Source organism: Fundulus heteroclitus, chromosome 12 (genome assembly GCF_011125445.2).
Source record: "Fundulus heteroclitus isolate FHET01 chromosome 12, MU-UCD_Fhet_4.1, whole genome shotgun sequence".
In the NCBI taxonomy this organism is placed as follows: domain Eukaryota; kingdom Metazoa; phylum Chordata; class Actinopteri; order Cyprinodontiformes; family Fundulidae; genus Fundulus; species Fundulus heteroclitus.
Window position 1 is genome coordinate 38,940,504 of NC_046372.1, and position 19,805 is coordinate 38,960,308.

The window sequence follows — 19,805 nt, forward strand, 5'->3', positions numbered from 1 at the left end:
TAGAACTAGCAGAACTTTCAGCATTGATGTGATCAGAGCGTAACACCGACAAACAGAAAGCAAGGCGTCATTAATAGGACGTTTATTAAAAAAAAGGGAGAAACAAGAAAGCATGAGAGAAAAATTCTGATGTCATTTACATTTTAACTCAAAGACATTGTTAAACAGCAAGTTATACACAGCCATTTACACAACCTGTACAACCCTCCCCCCCTGGTAATTTTTAACTTTATTTCAAAATAACTTAAATAGATTTCCTGGTGAAAGTGCAAATCCTTTTGCGTGAATGTCTGAGTAAGACCATGGTGACAGATGGTGCCTCGATGAGCTCACTAGCTGTAAGGTGTTCACACTTGTAAGGCATCACAAGCACGTTACAACATCTACAACTCTAAAGGTATGGAGCACAGTAATGTAAAATGCTTTTAATGTACAATAGTTTCATCATGCTTGATTACGATGACTTGCTTTGCCCTGCTAAGGACACGTCCCCCTCTCATGCACATCCGTATTGTACTGGCAATATAATCGTCTCAAATCCTGGGATTTGACTGAGCCCTTTCCTCGTTGCACGTGTGCTGCCCTGAATAAAACCCACTAAAAACATCTTAGGTTACTGTTTAGGGTTCTTGGGTGCGAGTGTGGGTAAGTAAGCAATACAGCAAAGCAATGAGGAGCATTGTTAGCTCTCCAGTAGTGTTACGGTTTAGCGTTCAAAAACAATCACAAGCCAGCCTACGGAGGCTAAACCCCCCGGTCCCGTGGTGGAGCAGCTGGCCCAGGTTCACATGGCGAGACGGAGCGGGCGCCAAAAGGCGTGCGAAGAGGAGGGAGTCTGAGGTTTCACAGTCACAAGGCGACAGAGTGACAAAACTGTTAATGCTTATACTTAAAAGTCTTAACAAGCATCCTCCTGACAACAGCGGAGGGCAGGTGATATTCAAACTACTAACCCAGGCACGCCACTTGGCCCTACATGCTTTTGTTACAACATGCAGCTGATGCAAAAAACAAAATGTCATCACCGAGAACAGTAAAAGTATTGTACAGCATATCCTTATGAAGCACTGGTCACCATGGTTTCTACAGTGTAGGAGGCTGGAAATGTGTTTGGTGATGAGAAAGGTCTTCATATAGTCGCAACACAAAGAAGAAAATATCAAGCACTGAGTCCGTATGCGAGGCTGGGCAGTGTTCTGTAACTAGGACTTCTGCTCCGCTCCTGCCGCAGACTGCGCCGCGCTCTCTGGTTTAAGGATCTGATAGGTGATGAGGTACTCCGGGTAGGCCTGGGCAGAAACAAAGCGACATGTTGGTACTGATACGGCAGCACAAATCCAACGTGTCAGAGACCCCGCCCTGATGTCTCGGTTTACCTGCTCTCCTCTGTAGATGACGTACTCGGCGTACGCCAAACCGTTAACGCTCGGTCGTCCGATTACTGAGTGATGTCCCGGAGGGGCGTGGGCCATCTTCATGGCACTGAACTGCAGGAAGGACTTCCCCAAAGTCACCCGGCAAAACAGCATTTGTCTGAAAGTTCAAGATGAGAGGAGGCAGGGTCAGGAAAATTTGTTCCAGGGAAACGCTGCAGGGGAACTTGGAGAACGTGAGGAAAAAACGACAACCTGTGGCACAGATAGCAGGATCTGTCTTTGTGCGTCGGGCATCCGGTCCCGCCGCCGATCCCATAGACGTACTGATTGCTCTTGGAGGAGTTCTCTGCAAAGTAGATTCCTGCTCCAAACATCCCTCCTATGTAAGCATGGCGCTCATCGAAGCCTTTGTGGATGATGGCGTTGATGAACGGAGAACCTGGAGGAAAGGTGACATCAGCGGCGGACCAGTTTATGCAGTGCCTTCCCTCAACTTCTCACATTTCGTCCCATTGAAGCCACTAGGTTCAGTGTATTCTATGGTCATTTATGTGACAAATAAAAAGTAGTGCATAGTTATGAAGGGGAACACAAAGGGCTAAAAATCTGAAAACAGCATTGGTATTTCTTCCCCTTTCCTCTGATGGCTTTAAAAATCCAGTGGCACCCACTGTCTTCTGAAGAAACCTAGCTGGTGAACAGCGTGAACCTGTGTGTAATTCAGCCTCAGTATAAATCCAGAAGTTTAAAACGGGGTTAGGTTATTTCCCAAACTTTGAACATCTCAGATCACTGTTCAATCCCTCATCAGGAGATGAAAAGAGTATGACTAAGACCCTATGAGTCAAACAAATGGGAATCCAGTACAAAGTGCAGAATCCCACAGAATTGGCTGCTTTTGGCAAGCAGGGAAAGATGGATAGTAGCTACTCTAGTGTTTAGTAGCCAATGCGGCTCTCTGAACCCATCGCTACCTGGTTAGGTGGGGGTCGGCTCGGCTCTACTCTCAACACAGATCGAAAAAACCCCAAAAAGGTCTGCCATGGCTCACTGACACATGGACATCCTCCAAAGAGTGAAAAAATCTCCAAGCGTCGCCCAAAGTTTAGGACAAAACAATGTCGGAGCGATCCGTATGAACCGGGAGTAGCTTGTTTTCAGCATGATTGACTGGACGCACACAGATACATGTGAGGAGCCACTAGTCAGGAGTCACATCACAAACGTGGAGAAGCAGCGAGCCCATCCTGCCTGCCAGCTCCTAAACATCCAACTAAAACAGCAGAAACAAAATGCCAGTCTACGTTTTGCTGCCATAAATATATAGCTGAATAAAAATGCAAGCCACACTTAAAATGTTGGAGATTATTGACCCTATGTGAATTTCTCCAATGTGAGATCAATAAAGCCTATCTTATCTTAACATTTTACAAATCATGTACAATTTTTCTTCTCCTTCATGAATACTTAATGCCTTGTTAATTTATCACATAAAATAAACAGAATTTAGCGTTTCTAACGTGACAAAAATGGAAAATGAGGTTTAAAGTGTATGGAAATTATTTAAGGCACTGGGAGGTTACCGTGAAACAACATGCGCTCGTTGTGATGGTTGTGGTTCTCGTCTGCGATCTCCTTCTGCCGGTGGGTGTAACGTTCCCTCAGCTTCTTATTTACCACCTTCTGTATCTGCGCCGCACAAAACAAAACAAAACTTTTTTTTAGCCAGGGTGCTGTGTCAGCTTGTTAAACCTTTGTTTTCATTTCCATCTGCTCGTCTAAGAAGGTCGGGGGGGGGGGGAGGGGGGGGGAATACCTTGATTATGTTGTATCTGCTGAAGACGCCACCAGCATTGCCTCCGTCCCTGTGCTCCCTGATGGTGCTCTGCATCTGAGAAACAAAGGATTTTATATTTAAATAGAAAATGGGTCCACTATAGCACAAAAAGAAAAAAAATACATCTAGGTTTTATGAAAACTTGCACAAACCAGATTAATGTCACCGTTTTCGCAGTATATTTCTACAGTGAGCCCACTTATGATCCGTACCTCTTCTTCTACTGACTGGTACTCCTTGTCATCCGGAGAGAGGTCTATGAGGATGGTGCCCTGGCTGGCGCAGTGGAATGTCAGATAGGGGTTGCCGCCTGAAAGGTGAAGAGACCCAATGAGCTTTTTACTCAGACGTCTGACGCAGGGAGTTCAGTCTCCCAGGACGCTTTACCTTGCTGTCCCCCCAGAAGCCTCTCAACACCCTTGATCAGCTTGTGCCGATGGCCGTAGGCGTTGATGCCGATCTCCTTCAGCTCCTCGTGGCCCATGTCCACCAGCACGTCCAGTGTGATCTGGAAAAGACGGCCGTCTCAATAAGGCGGGTAAACCACCTATAGGGTCCAAAGACAGCTGCTGTTCAAAATGAGCGCTGACCGACCTGCTCCCTTTCAAAGATGTCCCTCAGGTGCTCCAGGCCCAGGCTCTTTAGGAACTGACTTATGTTCATGTCCAGCACCGCCACTACGTTGCAAGGAAAAGGAGACAATAAGAAAACACCTTAGACTGGACATTATTACCATTTCTCTGCTAGGAGTTTACTTTTAGATTTCCCTCCTGTTGCATAGCTGTAAAAAAAAAACTATGTGCTTCCTGAAAGACCTTTTCCTGCTTTCTATTGTCACACCAAAATGTTTCAGACTGATTTTATGTCAGACAAATATTAGCTACATATACATAAAAAGCATATTACAAATAATTTTATGCACTGAAGCTGTGGTCAGATCATATAACAAAGCAAATGTACAAATGTAAAATCATTTGAAGAAGGTTAAGCGTGTCATTTGTTGTTTAAAAGAACGATCTTTTCATTTGGAGTTATTTCTATAAAGAGAGTACGATGGGACTTGAACACACCAATGCGTTAAAACCGCGGTGAAACTGTATTAAAGCACAGGTTGTGTATTATCACAGACCTGTGTGACAACACAAAGGACACAAAAAAAATACACCTAGAAAAAGAAATGAATGCCTAAAAACAATCTGTTTCAATAAATGATGCAAAGAAAAGTTACTGAAAATCCTTAAACATGATGAAAAGACTCAGTTACTGCTGGTGCCTGATTACACTTTTAACCATCAATGGTGGCAAAAACAGTTATAGTTTAGGAGCCAGTCTGAAAATGTGTTTTGTTGCTGATTGGAAACACTTAAGTGTGACAAAAAAAAGCAAAACAAGAAGAAATCTGTGAGGGATGAGTTCTTTTTTGTCAGAGCTTTGTACATTTAGAAACCGACTGGTGTCACCAGCACAGTAAACCTACTTTCTCCTTCCTTGCGGTCAGTCCCCGAGGCTCCGTCTGCAACCCCAGACGCTCCAGCGGCGGCGGCAGCAGCCAGCTCGGTCAGGGGCCCAGCTAGGTTGTCTATGCTGCTGGCTGCCGACAGACAGGACGGCGTGGACGCAGGGGAGATGACCGAGGCGCTGACCACCGTAGCCTGAGGTTTGAAGCAGCTGGGCAAAGCATCTGGTGGCATGGCGTCCATCAGGAGAGCTCTGATATCGTCAGCCTACAGCCACAGGCCAGAAAATATATAAAGAAAAAGAGACTTGACTTCATATTTATATTACTTTGTGTTATGTATTTAGAGTAATAATAAAGGCTCCACAGGAATCCGTCGTAATCTTACAGAGGCCCATACCGTGGCCAGGTCCAGAGCGGTCTGGCCTTCCTGGTTCTTCATGGTGGGGTCAGCGCCGTGCGCCAGCAGAAGAGCACAGAGCTGTGTTCGGCCTTTCTGCGCCGCCTCGTGGAGAGGCGTGAAAGCCCATTTGTCTGTGGCGTTTACGCACGTGTTGTATTTAATCAGCAGGGCGGCGATGTCCACATGCTGTTAGGAGGAGAGAGACGAGGAAAAAGTGAACGAAGATCCAAAAAAAATGCTAAAGTTAATTCAGTTGTGACACAAAACCAGACTAATACTGATATGGATCTGGTGAAACAAAATTGGTATTTTTCACATTAAGAAGGAAAAAAGATTGTTTTCATCCATTAAAGTGGGACAGGAATTGATTTTCAAATGGCCTTTTTTCAGAAACGATAGGATATTTCAATAAAATGAAACATGAAAGAAAGAAATATCTCTTCAGAAGCAAAATATATAAAGCGGTGGCTGGAATTATTTCCACTGACTTCTGCTAATCATTTATCACAAATTGTGCTGGAATGTGTTTGTCAATATCTACCAACAACACCTGTACAAGTCTACTGCAACATTCATTAAGTCAGAAACATGAACATTTGTGCATTGTGCACATTGTAACACTTAAGTTGTATTATAGTTGTAAAAATAACTAAATCCCATCCTTTGAAAGCAAAAAGGGTATTAAGCGTTGTTAAAGCAGATCATTCTGTTGCCACTAACAATCCAATTTTTAAAAATAAATGCTCTCACGTTTCTGTGACTACAACATTTTTTGTTCCTCAAATAGTTTTTATCGTTAAACCCTATGTGCTTTTATAAAGTGTCCAAAACTAAATTAGAAAAGAAACTAAACTAAGTTAGACAAAATGAGTATGAATGTAGAACATAAAGGTTCATAAACAGATGTGCTTTGGTTACCTGGAATCAATTCTGTCAAACTATATGGATTTAGAAGTCCAGCTGAAAACATATCCTACTAGAGTGAAATGTACATTTGAACTGTTGATAATTATTTGAATAAATGTTTATTATAGTGAGTCGTAAATGTAAACGCTTTTCTTTATTCCTTTTTCGGCAAATGACTGAATGAAACAAAAAGAGAATCAGGAGGAGAGGAAGTCCTAATCTGACCTCAGCATCAAAACATCGGTCAGATGCACTGAGCACATTTACAGAGACTGACCCCGTACGAAGCAGCGTTATGAAGAGGGATTAAGCCTCCCTTGTCCTGGGCGTTCACGTCAGCGCCGTGCTCCAGGAGATACTCGGCAACCTCAAGGTTGTTATAACCAGCTGAGGAGGAAGAAAGGAAATCTAATCAGCAAAAAAAAAAGGTCTAAACAATCAAGGATCAGCATAAATAGAAGGCATATAGCTTTTGTTAATTCACCTTCCCTTCATATGCCAAATCAGGAGTGTGTTTTAGTAGTAATACTCAGAGCAGCGTTATATTAACCCTAAATCAGTCTGATGCAGTCTCTACCTGCCAGGTGGAGCGGTGTGGAGTTGCGGCCCTGTGCGTCTCTACAGTTGATGTTCTCTGGCGAGCAAAGCTTCTGCACCCGAGCGAGGCAGCCCTTCTTGGCAGCATCCAGCAGGGCAGCATCCCCCCGCAGCAGGTCCTGGATGTCTGTGTCCCCGTCCTTCACCATGTCCAGAGGAATGTTGCCGTCGCGGTTCTTCTTGGTGGGGTCGGCACCGTGCTGAAAAACACAACGCGGACCGCTTTTATTCCCCCCCAACACTTTCAGTTTGGATCAAACTCGCCGTCTGAACCCAGGCCAACGCGTTGCACAAAGTTAAAACTCTACGGACAATAACGGAGCCTTACTTTGAGAAGCAGTTTGCAGATCTCGTATTTTCCTTTGGCTGCAGCCTCATGAAGGGGGGTGAACTTCCACAGGTCTGCCACATTGACCGAGGCGCCATGTCTGACCAGCAGCTCGGCTACTTCATAGTGACCGTAGGAGCAGGCGTTATGGAGGGGGACCAGACCGCTGAGGGACAAGGGAAAAAAAACAACAAAACGTCACATCTAGAATCAAAGTAAGAAAAGTCCTGTCTTGTTAATAACCAAACAAGTTCACAAAGACTAACCCTTTGTCTTTGGCATGAACGTCAGCTCCGTGGTGAAGCAGGTACTCCACTACGGCCACCCGGTTGTAACCAGCAGCAAAGTGAAGAGGCGTGGAGTGGCGGCCCTCCAGATCCCGGCAGTTAACGTTCTGAGGGGAGCAAAGTTGCTGCCGCACGACAAAGACCCGTTAGGATAGCAAGCAACATGCCTGAGTGTAATTAATAAAGCACGGGTCCAAAGGCAAACAAAGGTGGGTTATTATGGGAACACTAAATAACTATTTAGAAAAAAATGGTTTTGGAGGTGAGCAAAAGGCTCCCAGCTAATAGTGTTGCTACTAAAACTGCAGGATGTGATTGCATTGGTAGATTTGTAGGCAGCTCAGTAATTGTAGAGGTTTTTGAGAAATTGTTTTAAGACTGTTCACTTTTCAACTAATCCAGATAGTATAATAACTTCTTATTTTTATTTGTTGACCTTGAAGAGAACTCAGGATACGCAGTCCTGGCAGGCCACGGCTTTACAAAGAGAACTGGTCAATGGAAATCTGCCGATCTCATCACTTTCATGTCTCTGGGAACGTACCTGCACTGTGTCCAGGTCTCCTGCTTTGGCAGCTTCCAGAAACCTGTAGTCCACGTCAGAATTACGAGTGGGAACATTTTCTGAGAAACAGACACAGAACAAACACTGAATAAAAGCCAGCCACAACCTCCTGAACTTCTAAAATCAAGGTCAAAACCCAGACACCACAAAATGTGCCCGGCGCTGACACGGAACCGTAAAGATCAGAGACTTTAAACGTCCACAGAGAAAACGGTTGCTCACCGTTAAGGATTTGTTGCACCGCCTCGTTGCCCATCTGCGCTGCGGTGAAGCCCTGTAGAGACACGATGGAGGGGTCGGCTCCGTAGCTCAGCAGCAGCTTGCAGGTCTGGATGTGACCGGCCAGCGCTGCCCTATGCAGGGCGGTCTGTCCCAGCGTGTCCGCTGCATTCACCTGAGGATACAGTGCCACAAATTTGCTAACTTAACTAAGATTCTTTTGCCTAATATTTAACATTACAGGATGGAAATGTGGCAAACCTTCGCTCCGTGTTTCTGCAGAACCTCCAGGATATCATTGTGCGCTCTCTCAGCAGCAACATGCAGGGGAGTCATAAAGCTAAAGCACATTAAAGAGGTTAGCACCAGACTTCAGGGTTGTTGACCTTTTAAATATGTTACATCTTCAATTTACAAGTTGCTCAATGCAAATACTATAAGATTGCTGCCTCACTCTTTGTTCTTCTCGTTGATGTTGGCACCTTTACGAAGCAACAGCTCTGTCACCTGTTTTCTCTTCGGATGAGGGGACGCCACCGCGCAGTGCTGGAAAACACATTAAACATCAGCGCACTAAAACCTTAGAATGCCAAAACGTGACCAATACCCTTAAATAACCTGGAAAGTGCTCTAAACTACATTCAATCATTTATAACAAAACGACGCTGGTGAAACAACTGGGGGAAAAAAAAAGGTCGATTTGGACATAATTCAAATTGTGGAAAGAAACGAAAAGCCGCTCTTCTTACCAGAGCCGTCTCGTTGGTTTGAGGATGTTTGAAGCCGATGATCTCCAAAGCCAGAGTCTTCTTCACTTTGGCCATATCAGCTTCACGCGCCGCCTGCAGTAGCGAGTGACCTTTGAACTCATCTATGTTAGAAAAACAGAGGTAAAAGGAATCAGTTAACATTTGCATCATTTTCCTGACTTAAATTTCTAGTGTTTCCAGCATTTTTAGCCAAATTCTAAAAAAAAAAAAACGTTTAAATTCTGGCAAGATTTTTCTACTGGGGTCAGGCTTAGAGCATGGAAACTGTAAAAGGCACAGGAAAGATGGATGGATAGACCAATGGATGCACAGATTGGTGCACTAGAGGGACGAAGACAGCTTAAACAGATGAAGAATGTAGAGGTAGATGGAGTGATAAAAAGATTTAGACAGGAAGGATTTCTGACGCCTTCCATTCAACACTGCAAGTCTGAAGGCCAACTCACAGGTGAGCCTTTCTTTGAGCTCCGGGGTCGGCGCCATATCCACGGCGCTCTTGCTGTGACAGTTCAGCAGCGTGGGGTCCGCTCCGTGGCTCAGCAGCAGCGAACAAACCTCCACTCTGTTTTTGGAGGCGGCCTCGTGGAGAGGCGTGAACTGCCACAGGTCCATCGCGTTCACGCAGGCGCCATGCTGCAAGCAGAGCGGCCCAATCAGAGCTCAGGAGCATCGGCATGTTTCAAACCGTTACCGTCTAAAATGCGAGCTGATCAGGCCCCAGACCTGAATCTGTACAGTGGGTCTTACTTTAAGCAGAAGTTCTGTGACTTCGTAGTGACCGTAGGAGCAGGCGTTGTGAAGAGGAACCAAACCGCTGCGGGACAAGACATCCAGGGGTCATGCATAGCGGCGGGAAACTGGAGGCTCTGTTTTTGTTTTCTCCTCTAAGGGTTACTCACCCTTTGTCCTTGGCGTGAACATCAGCGCCGTGCTGAAGGAGCAGCTGAACAATGCGGACCCGGTTGTAGCCTGCAGCCAGGTGGAGGGGCGTGGACTGCAAGAGAGGACCGCTGTTAGTGCACACATACACACACAAACACACACACACATATCAGGCAGGCTTAGTGTCTATCGCCTCCGGTGGCAACAGGGGGGGGGGCGAGTGGCTGATTAGAGCCAGAAGCAAATTGCTACTGCAGGCTGCGCTGGGTGAGTTGCAGATGAATGGCAGATTTGATGATGCAAGTTCAGTAGAGTTTGAGGACAAACCCAGCCCAAAGAGATTCTGTTGCTGGTGATATTATCTCACCAGGTCAGCAACAAACAGCGTCGCCCTCACCGCTCGTCTTCAATATCTTTCAATGAAATTCTAAAAAACGAGAACGACTTCGGGTCTTGTTCACGATTTCTAAGTCATTTTTGTGCAGTAAATAGAAAAAAAAATAGTTCTGATAAAAACATGGGATGAAACATTTGCTTAATTCATACTCAGCTCCAGTTTATTAAAAAGTTAAAATCCAAAAAACAAAACTGTTATTATGAAAAGCGGGAAATAGTGCTTAGCAAAAGTATCCCCCCCCTTGAAATGTTCCTCATTTTGTCACATTGCAACTTCAAATTTTACTCCAAAAGTTTATGTAATAAAGCAACACAAAGTAGAGCATTAGTGTTACGCTTTCCTTTTTCAAATCATGGTGAAATTCAAAGCTTGAAACAATGATTTATAACTTAATTTAATCTAATGCAGCTTTAAATTTCTCCGCAGCGTTCTCCCTGAGCTCTCTGCTGGGTTCCTTGGTTTTAATTATGCTGTTTTTTTTTCCACTTATGTTCTCTAACAAAAGTCCAAAGCCTTCACATAACAGCTGGATATACACTCTGAGTTTAAATTACACACAAGTTGACTTTGTTAGCTAATTAATGGGCTTCTGAATGCAATGGGTTACATCTGATTTCATGTAGCGGTACCAGAATAAAAGCGGCTGAACAGACTTGAAATGTTGAAAAAAAACACGGTTCATTTTCTTTTACTCTAAAGCTGCGCACCATTTTGTGTTGCTCCATCACAAAGTATGAACAAAATATAATGGGTCTTAGGCTGATTATTGTGACAGAATTTGAAAACGTTCAAGGGGGACAAATCCTTTTGCAAGGCATTGTAATCACATTGTTAGCAGTGGAGATGGGTGGGGGGGGGGGGGGTAAAAGCCGAATTTAATGCTGAAAAGAAATTTCGATCGGAGAGCTGGAGTTCAATTTCATGTACTGAAAATCTACCAAATACCAACAAGGTGCAGAAAAGCCGGAGGAAGCAAGCCGAGGCTGAAAAAGGAAAGCCGGTCTGCAAGGTCAAAGGAACTCAAAATCATGTGGGTTCATTTAGGTCCAGAAAGAAAAGAAAAAAAATCCACATTAGTTTAAGCTGCGATTCCCAGTTTTGGAGGCAAAAAGCTATATTTTCCAAAAAAAAAAAAAAAAAAAAAAAAAAAAAAAAAAAAAAAAAAAAAAAACAGTGCTTGAAAAAGCTTACGATTAAAAAAAAAGAAAAAAAGGAGGACATTTCACAATTTTCATGCAATGATGTTAACGTCAAACCCACAAGGGCCAAAGTGTAACGAAGGTGGAGTCAAACTGATGAGGTGCTTGCATGGAGGCTCATTCAGCATGGGATGAAACAAGCAATTAAAAGCTTTTACATTTAAAGGGCAGCAGAGCTTCTGAATGATGGGTGAGATGAAGTCTGTTCTTCGTTGCATACCAACTGATTCAACGGGGAACGTGAAGAAGGCACAGATTTCACAATGACAAATCCATGATTCGCTTGACAAAATGCAGAGAGGCGGGCCCTGGGGCATGCATGAGAAATTGTCAAAATAAATAAATAAAAATTAAAATAAATTAGAAGCCCAACCAGATACAGACTGACTTGAGTGATTCAGTCGGAGAAATGTGGGTGAGTGTGCAGAGGACAGACGCCAAAGAAAAAGCAGGCAGTGGACATTTTGAGCTCCTCTCCAGCTTCAAAGAGATGAAGTCGTCCCCATGACAACCTCCCCGCTCACTCAATCACGTCGCTCACTCGCTCACACAGACGCACCAGAGGAGCACCAGGGAAGGATTACATGAGTGACCCGCGTACCCAGGTCCATAAGGTGCAATTAACAAGTGACAGCCAGCTCATTGGTCAAATAAAAACAACGATGGATTCGAAAGGAACAAAACAAAAACAAAGATCACAACAGTGCATCAATCAAGTGGCCATTATCAAGGTCAACTTACCAGCATTTTTTGTGAGGTTGACTGATCGACAAATGTTGCCAGAGTCACACGGAAAACAAAACGAAACAGAAATTACAAAATGACAGCATCTCGTCACAGAAATGTCCCTCTCTGTCTAAGTCAATGAAATACAAAGTGTAATTATATTTAAAAAAAAAGGAAGAAAACAAAGCACTGATCTGTAAAATGGAATTTGGAGAGTAAATGTCAGACATCGGCAGAAGGTGGGTGGGACTCGTCCTTTGGGACCCGGGTCTCCTGGTAAAAACCCTAAACAAAGCTACACCGGCTTACATGATGCGACTTTTACATACGCAGCAGAGCCAACTAATAAACCCATGATAGCATTGGAGAGAAAAACAAGACAAAACTGTATATGACTGAAGCCCATGATCTTACTGGGCCTAAGAATAAAATAAGAAATCTGGCTTTTATTCTGGGAACATTAGCCCACACAACAATTCAATCACACCCGTTAATATAAGCAAAAGTGGTTTCTTGTTTCTCTTCCAAAAGATCTAGAAACTTTATTAGCTTATGATAAATCTAAGGCCCTTTCCCAGTACACTGTGAATGGGTAGGGCTCTCCAATTCCAGGACTTGAGACTCCTTATTTGGAAAGCTTTTGAAGGCCCTCCTGTTCCAAAAAACCTAAATCAAAGGCACGGCTCATTACCAGGTCTGTGCAGAACTTGCTGACTTTAGGAAACACATCCATGTGGTTTAGGCGTGTTAGAGCACATCTAAAAGTTGCAGAACAGTGGCTCTCATTGACTGAACTTTAAAGAGGAATGGTTGCAACAATTATTTTTTTTTGCACATGGAACAAATGTACTTGAAAGAAAAGGTATGATTTTTCTGTGTCAGATCTTGCAACTGCAATTAAAGATCAATTTATTTACCTGAAGGCTTTTCAAATCTTTGCCATAATAAAGGCAGTCTGACTAATATGCTGCTAGTGAGTTTCTAATGAAATAAATGGGTGACTCGTGATTTACCAGTTTTTGTTTTTTTTTTAAATGTCAGAACGCGCATAATATCTTCAAAAACAAATGCATGGTAGCTAAAAGCGAAAGAGGGCCATGAAAAAAAAAACATATCCGGCCGTGTCAAAACAAAAACGCACCCTCCCTCAGTTCTAAGCTTTAAATCCAGTCTTTACCAGGTTCTCCACAAATCCACACCACAGATCCCTCCATGTCTTCACTACATGCTACGAAGGTGCCTTTTTCAATACAGTCATAATTATCAACTGAATAGAAACAGGGATTAATTCAGGGAGGAAAACTGAGCTTTGTGGAATATATTTAAGACGTGTTCGAACGCCTCAATCTGTCAGCTTCTACAATAATAAAAAAAAGAGAGTTATAGAAAGAGGAGAGGATGCTGACGAAAAGACACCAGATCCAAACATGATGGAGAACAGTTCAGCTTGAACGTCAGTGCCAACTGTGCTGACAATATCTCTGTGAACAAGCAGAATCTTCTGGTCTACTGATTTGAACCTTAAAATAAAAAAACAGAAATTAAAACTACAAATATATGCACACACCCTTAAAGAACATTTAACAGAATATGCAGCATATAAACTGGTGCTTTGTCTGTGGGGACGAGGCAAATGATGCCCTGCCGCTCAGACTCACAGCCCTAGACTCTCTCTCCACACGCGTATACAAACCTCTCCTGCAGTAACCTGACGCACCAACTAACACTGCTGTTGACTTTTCCTTTTTCACAGACACAAAAATGTCCATTTGGAAACTCAAAGCAGCACTTGGGGTGAAACGGAGCGTGACTGGAGTTGCTAATGAGGTGCAGCACTACTGGGTGGCTTACCTTGCGACCATCACTGGCGTGACAGTTGACGTTTAACGGAGTCAGCAGAGCCATCAGCTTCTCTTCATTCCCACTTCTGCAAACACACCAGCGATAAGCCCCACACAACACATACTTGACATCAACGCTGTCATTCCTTTGGGTTTTCGGCACGAAAATGTACAATCGCCAGGCGGTGGACTTGTTTTGCATTTTTAACGGCAACTACAAAGTTGCTTACCCAGCAATTTATCTCTACCTGAAACAAATTGGTCATAAATATTCTGCCTCCTACAGCATCTACTGCCAGAAACATGCTCACCTTGCTGCTTCCAGAAGTTCGTCCTTCTTGTATTCACCTGAAAAAAAGACACACAGATGACTAAAGTGAGGCACGTCAAACATTATGCGCGCCCATTTCTTTACAGTGGGAATGGATCTGGAACTGACTGTGGACGCTTAGCTTTAGCTTCAGCTCCTCCAACATTTTCCACGCATCATCATTAAATAAGTTATGAATATATATCTAAATCACTACTTCTGATTCTGCTACTTTTAGACTGCATTTTTCTTTCTTAATAGAGGAGCCAAGTGGATCTGCAACTAATTTACTTAAAAATAAATAAATAAAGCTTTGTTAACAACGGCATCCAGTCTGAGTGTGCTTACACTGGCCACCCTGTACATGCAGAGAGGATGAATTTGCCTCTATTTTGCACACCGTTTTGTTTTAAAGAGCCTAACCCAACGTTAGAATTACCTGCCGTCTGCAGACATAATCATTGTTATACGACTGCCGCTTGTTTAAATAGCTTAGCCACTCAGAATATAGACCTCTTTCAATATTTGTAAACACGCTCCCTTTTCTTTAACATTTCCGAGAAATCTTGAACAAAAACACGACCTGTCTGCAGACTCACGAACAACCTGTTTCGTAAAAAAAAAAAAAAAAAGATTTTAGTCCTAAAAGTCTTAAATCTGATAAATAATTTACTTTGACTAAACATTATATTTTGAAAAGGTTGTATGACACCTTGTAAACCCTATTTATTTTGGGTTCAATCCCTGTTTAGGACAGTAAGTACCAAAGAAATGACAGATTTAGACCCCTGATCAGTGAACTAACGTTGATAGATATTATTTCTTGAAATCACAACAGAACATTTCCCAATACGACCAAGAGTGGAATCCCTTTAAATTAGCGGGTGTCAGAAAGAGGATGAATTGTTACATTGTCTTTAGCAGACCGCTCTCTTTTAGTCTACAAACATTAGTCTATAAACTATATTTGTAAAAAAAAAAGGCAAGATGCTCTGTAGGTAGAAAAAGAAAAAAAGTTAACCCCAAAAATAACATTTGTGATTTGAGAAAAGAAAACTTTATTGCTCGTAGCCCAAGTGCAGCATTAAAGGGGCGCTAAAACACAAGATGCAGGGTTAATGAGGAAGTGCGCCGAGAGGCTGGAGGCTACTGACCTGTAAGAACAGCCTTAGCCGAAGGGTCGGCGAGATCAAGAGCTGATTTGCCATCGGTGTTGCGGATGTTTGGATCAGCTCCATGCTGGAGTAATACTGTATTTGAAGGAGGTGACATCAAAAAACTGTAACTATAACTGATCACTATGTCATATTTCATACAGTATTTTAGGGACACAAGGCAACTTTATTAGTGTGGAAAAATCTATCAGCATCATTCAACTTTAAAACTTGAAAGCAACTTTTCCACTGGTGTTATTTCTTTCTGAACATAAGCTAAAATAAGAATGACAAAGCTCAAACACTCCCATGGATGTTCTTGGACAGAAGCACCCGAATATAAACGGAGGGAACCCTTACCAATGCACACATCTATCTTCCCCTTGATGGCGGCCTCGTGCAGCGGCGTGTAGTTCCAGTTGTCTCTGGCATTGGGATCGGCTCCCTGACACAGCAGGAGGCTGACCACCTCCGCGTGTCCGAAAGAGCAGGCATTGTGTAGCGGGATGAGGCCGCCGTCGTCCCTGGCGTGGACGTTGGCGCCCGTTTGTAAGAGATGCTCCACCACATCTTTCCTACCGAAACCTAAACACAAAAGGCAGACGTACATTCAGAATGGGATACAGGACGGGCGCTAAAACTTCCAGGACTACTGCCACCATTCATCGCAATCAGTGTTGGTGACCATTACCACTTCGAACAGCAATATTCTTCCTCCCCAAACAAAAAAAAAAAGAGTTTGTTAACCTGCTGCTCCTAATCCACTGCAATGTGTTGTCCTCGGTGCTGCTGTCTTATGTTCTGCTCATAAACAGCACTTTGAATTGTCTCATTACTGAAACTGCTATAGAAATAAACTTGCCTTCTCAACAAAAATGGGGGATTTACTGCTGCAGCACAAGTGAGATAAGATGCAACACCAGAGACTAATGACAAGTCAACACACAAACCTCTGTTTAAGTTATTTTTAAGCTGGTGAGTGCACACTTTGAAGTTAGACATATTTGTCTGCTTTGTTTACCCCCCAAGTAAACAATTTCTGAGACGCGTTTTATTTTTCTTATCAACACTGTGCCTGCATATGACCGCAGATGACCGTTCATACTGAGCCTGGTTCTGCTGGAGGTTTTCCTTCCCATTATTGGGGAGTTTTCCTCTCCACTGTCGCTTCATGCTAGCTCAGTATGAGGGATTGCTGCAAAGCCATGGACAATGCAGACGACTCTCCCTGTGGCTCTACGCTTCTCCAGGAGTGAATGCTGCTTGTCGGGACTTTGATGCAATCAACTGGGTTCCCTTATATAGGAAACTTTTGACCAATCTGTATAATCTGACCCAATCTGTATAATATGATTGAATTTGACTTTGTAAAGTGCTTGAGATGACATGCTTCATGAATTGGCGCTATATAAATGAAATTGAATTGAAAATGTTACTTGCCATTATTATATTTTAAATAAAAGGGTGTAAAAAAAAACACATTTTCCTTTAGATCTGCACATATAGCTAAAATTCACATTATACATTTACTTAATAGCCAGGATAAATGCATGAATCATTTAGACGTTTACTCTTTGAATGCTGGAGGTTGCCCTCTGTGACAATGTTTAAACTCTAAGGTGCCTCAAGATTTGCTTATATGTTGTTTTGTTATGCAATCAGTGCCAAATTGGGCTGTAAAAAAAGTTTTTTAATCTTGTAGATAAATTCAGATGTACAAAAACAAATAAATGTTTAACACGGGTCCCTAAAACTGTTTTCCAACTATCTAAAAATCCATCCAAACAAATTGCTTTAAGAAAGAAGCAATCCCCCCAGAGGTCGTTTGGCTACAGGGGCGTAATTAAATATAAACTGGCGCAGGGTAAGCAAAAACTATTATAGATGCATAAACAATCCGCTAAGCCCAGCTACATTGCTGGTGTGTTTTTTTTTATCCTGCTCAGCAGTCGGGCTTTGCTGACTACTGAACGTCTGATAAACAAACAGAGGACGTCAGAACAGCTACTGAGCTCTTGGTGGGTAAAAGAAACACTGGAACTAAAACGTGATGAAAAGGGTTATAAAGGGAGTCCACGGACAAACAGCAGGAAAACTGTAAATAAAAACATAAAAAAAACAACAACAACAACGTCGCTAGCTGCCTGCAGTAGCCCATCTTGATTAGCTTAGCTCGTCCTTACCCGCAGCGAAATGAAGCGGGGTAGATTTTCGCCCAGCCATGTCCTTTGCGTTTACATTCACCGAGTCCACCAGCCTCTTAACGCGGGACACGTCTCCGTTCCGACAGGCCTCGAACAGCTCCCTGAACGCCCCGCCGACTCCGCTGCTGCCGTCGGTGGGGCTCGAGGCTCCGGAGCCGGGGCTCGAGACGCCGCTGCTGCCGCCGCCTGACGCCGTCGACGTAGAGCTCGCGCTGCTCGCCAGGACCGGGGCTGGCAGGTCCGGGGAGGCCAGAGCCGCATCTATCCCTCCGCTGCATTCCCTCTCGCTCTCCGAGCAACCGACGGCCGGGGACAGCAGAGCCATAGGCGGGGAGGCCGGAGAAGCCCCCGAAAGGGAGCCGTTTCTCGGTGGAGATTGTAACGTCGTCTGTTGTTGCTGCTGCTGCGAAGAGCGACGAGACACCGCCATTACAGCAGCTCCGAGGCCACAATAAAAAAAAAAAAGCTGCTCCGCCTTTCCGGTGAAAGTGCTTCGGTTTCCTGTCAGCTGTTCGCAGTCGGGGCTCAGAGGGAGGAAATGTTTCTCCGTCCAGTTCGTTTGATTTTTTTAAGCAGGGACCAATACATTCATATATATTTATGAACAAAATAATAGCAAAACGTGAACCTACCCCCAACAACTGCCGGATTACATGCCGTACAATGAAAAGATGGATGGCAATTTATTTTATTGCCTCAAATTTAATTTATAATATACCTATGTACAAATGCATTTTTTAAATATATTAAGTATTCCGCTGTTTCTAATTTTCCCAATGCACGCGAGGATAATTTATTTCATTAAACACGTTTGCAATACCCAATCCAGCCACAAGATGTCAGCAGTGTGCAGGAATTCTTAACGTGGTTCATGCCGTTGTGTTCACCAGTTTGAAAAAAAAAAAATCCTTTGATTTCCGCCAGTTTTAATTTGCAACAAGCTAATGGAGTTTAGGAAATGTCCCAGAAAGACACGCAATTTACGCTTTTCAACACACAAAGAAGCATTTGCTTTTGTTGGCTCATTTGCCAAGAGGATTAATTCAATTAAATTTAATTAAATTTTATTTATAAAGCGCTAATTCATGAAGCATGTCATCTCAAGGCACTTTACAAAATCAAATTCAATCAGATTATACAGATTGGTCAAAAATGTCCTATATAAGGGAACCCAGTTGATTGCATCAAAGTCCCAACAGCATTTACTCCTCGTAAGAGGAGTAGCCACAAGGGAGAGTCGTCTGTATTGTACATGGCTTTGCAGCAATCCCTCATACTGAGCAAGCATGAAGTGACAGTGAAAAGAAAAACTCCCCTTTAACGGGAAGGAAAACCTCCAGCAGAACCAGAACCCGGCTCAGTATAAACGGTCATCTGCCTCGACCAACTGGGGGTTACAGAAGACAGAGCAGAGACACAACAAGAGAGACAAAAAAGCACAGAAGCACACATTGATCCAGTAATCTGTTCTACATTAGATGGTAATAGCGGGTGATCTGTCTTCCCTGGGTGACGTCACAGCTAACAGAACGCCAGACCAGGTGTACCTACTATGAAGAAAAAAGAGAGAGAACAAAAAGTTAAAAGCTGAAATGACAACAGTCATGCAAAACTGGAGAACAGTAGAACTCGTTAGAGTGAGAAAAATAGGCCCTGATGTCCTCCAGCAGCCTAAGTCTATAGTATAGTATAGTATAGTATAGTATAGTAGCCTATAGCAGCATAACTATAGAGGTAGCTCAGGGTAACATGAGCCACTCTAACTATAAGCTTTGTCAAAAAGGAAAGTTTTAAGATTAGTCTTAAAAGTAGACAGGGTGTCTGCCTCAGGGACCAAAACTGGGAGTTGGTTCCACAGGAGAGGAGCCTGATAGCTAAAGGATCTGCCTCCCATTCTACTTTTAGAGACTCTAGGAACCACTAGCAGACCTGCAGCCTGAGAGTGAAGTGCTCTGTTAGGAACATACGGGGTAATCAGAGCTCTGATATATGATGGAGCTTGATTATTAAGGGCTTTATACGTTAGAAGGAGAATTTTAAATTCTATTGTTGATTTAACAGGAAGCCAATGAAGGGAAGCTAAAATTGGAGAAATATGATCCCTCTTGTTGATTTTCATCAGAACTCTTGCTGCAGCATTTTGGATCAGCCGAAGACTTTGAACTGCATTTTGTGGACTTCCTGATAGTAAAGAATTACAATAGTCCAGCCTTGAAGTAACAAATGCATGGACTAGTTTTTCAGCATCACTCCTGAACAGAATGTTGGATTTAAATGACATGTCTTGGTTAAAAATAACACCAAGATTTTTTTACTTTATTACCAGAGGCCAATTTTAATGCCATCCA

The 19,805-nt window shown here is 43.2% G+C and overlaps 1 protein-coding gene across 4 annotated transcripts; it reads right to left on the minus strand.

Moving 5' to 3' along the window:
* Positions 1 to 66: 66 nt before the first annotated feature.
* On the minus strand, positions 67 to 17,925 carry LOC105917316 (poly [ADP-ribose] polymerase tankyrase-1). 4 transcript variants are annotated; one of them, XM_036144591.1, is made up of 28 exons: positions 17,437 to 17,925; positions 15,614 to 15,838; positions 15,254 to 15,349; positions 14,101 to 14,137; positions 13,800 to 13,875; positions 11,964 to 11,984; positions 9,644 to 9,738; positions 9,492 to 9,558; positions 9,191 to 9,377; positions 8,724 to 8,845; positions 8,429 to 8,520; positions 8,236 to 8,314; positions 7,978 to 8,149; positions 7,735 to 7,814; positions 7,170 to 7,315; positions 6,904 to 7,069; positions 6,556 to 6,775; positions 6,256 to 6,365; positions 5,058 to 5,258; positions 4,691 to 4,937; positions 3,808 to 3,890; positions 3,601 to 3,721; positions 3,426 to 3,523; positions 3,193 to 3,267; positions 2,960 to 3,065; positions 1,629 to 1,815; positions 1,377 to 1,533; positions 67 to 1,289 (listed from the first exon to the last, which is right to left on the minus strand). In XM_036144591.1, the coding sequence occupies exons 1-28, from the start codon at positions 17,885 to 17,887 to the stop codon at positions 1,203 to 1,205; spliced, it is 3,804 nt and encodes a 1,267-aa protein (XP_036000484.1). In that variant the 5' UTR covers positions 17,888 to 17,925; the 3' UTR covers positions 67 to 1,202. The 4 variants fall into 4 exon arrangements, with proteins under 4 accessions (XP_036000484.1, XP_036000485.1, XP_036000487.1 ...); XM_036144592.1 differs by having other exon boundaries at positions 1,164 to 1,289; positions 5,070 to 5,258; positions 17,437 to 17,924; XM_036144594.1 differs by lacking the exon at positions 11,964 to 11,984 and having other exon boundaries at positions 1,164 to 1,289; positions 5,070 to 5,258.
* Positions 17,926 to 19,805: the final 1,880 nt, after the last annotated feature.

Excerpts from the sequence above, each read along its gene's own strand:
- LOC105917316 (XM_036144591.1), bottom strand. The coding sequence starts at position 17,887 with ATGGCGGTGTCTCGTCGCTCTTCGCAGCAGCAGCAACAACAGACGACG. Across the intron at positions 8,315-8,428 it reads ATCAACGAGAAGAACAAAGA|CTTTATGACTCCCCTGCATG; the intron begins GTGAGGCAGCAA and ends AATGTGCTTTAG. Across the intron at positions 6,776-6,903 it reads TCTGCAAACTGCTTCTCAAA|CACGGTGCCGACCCCACCAA; the intron begins GTAAGGCTCCGT and ends TGTGTTTTTCAG.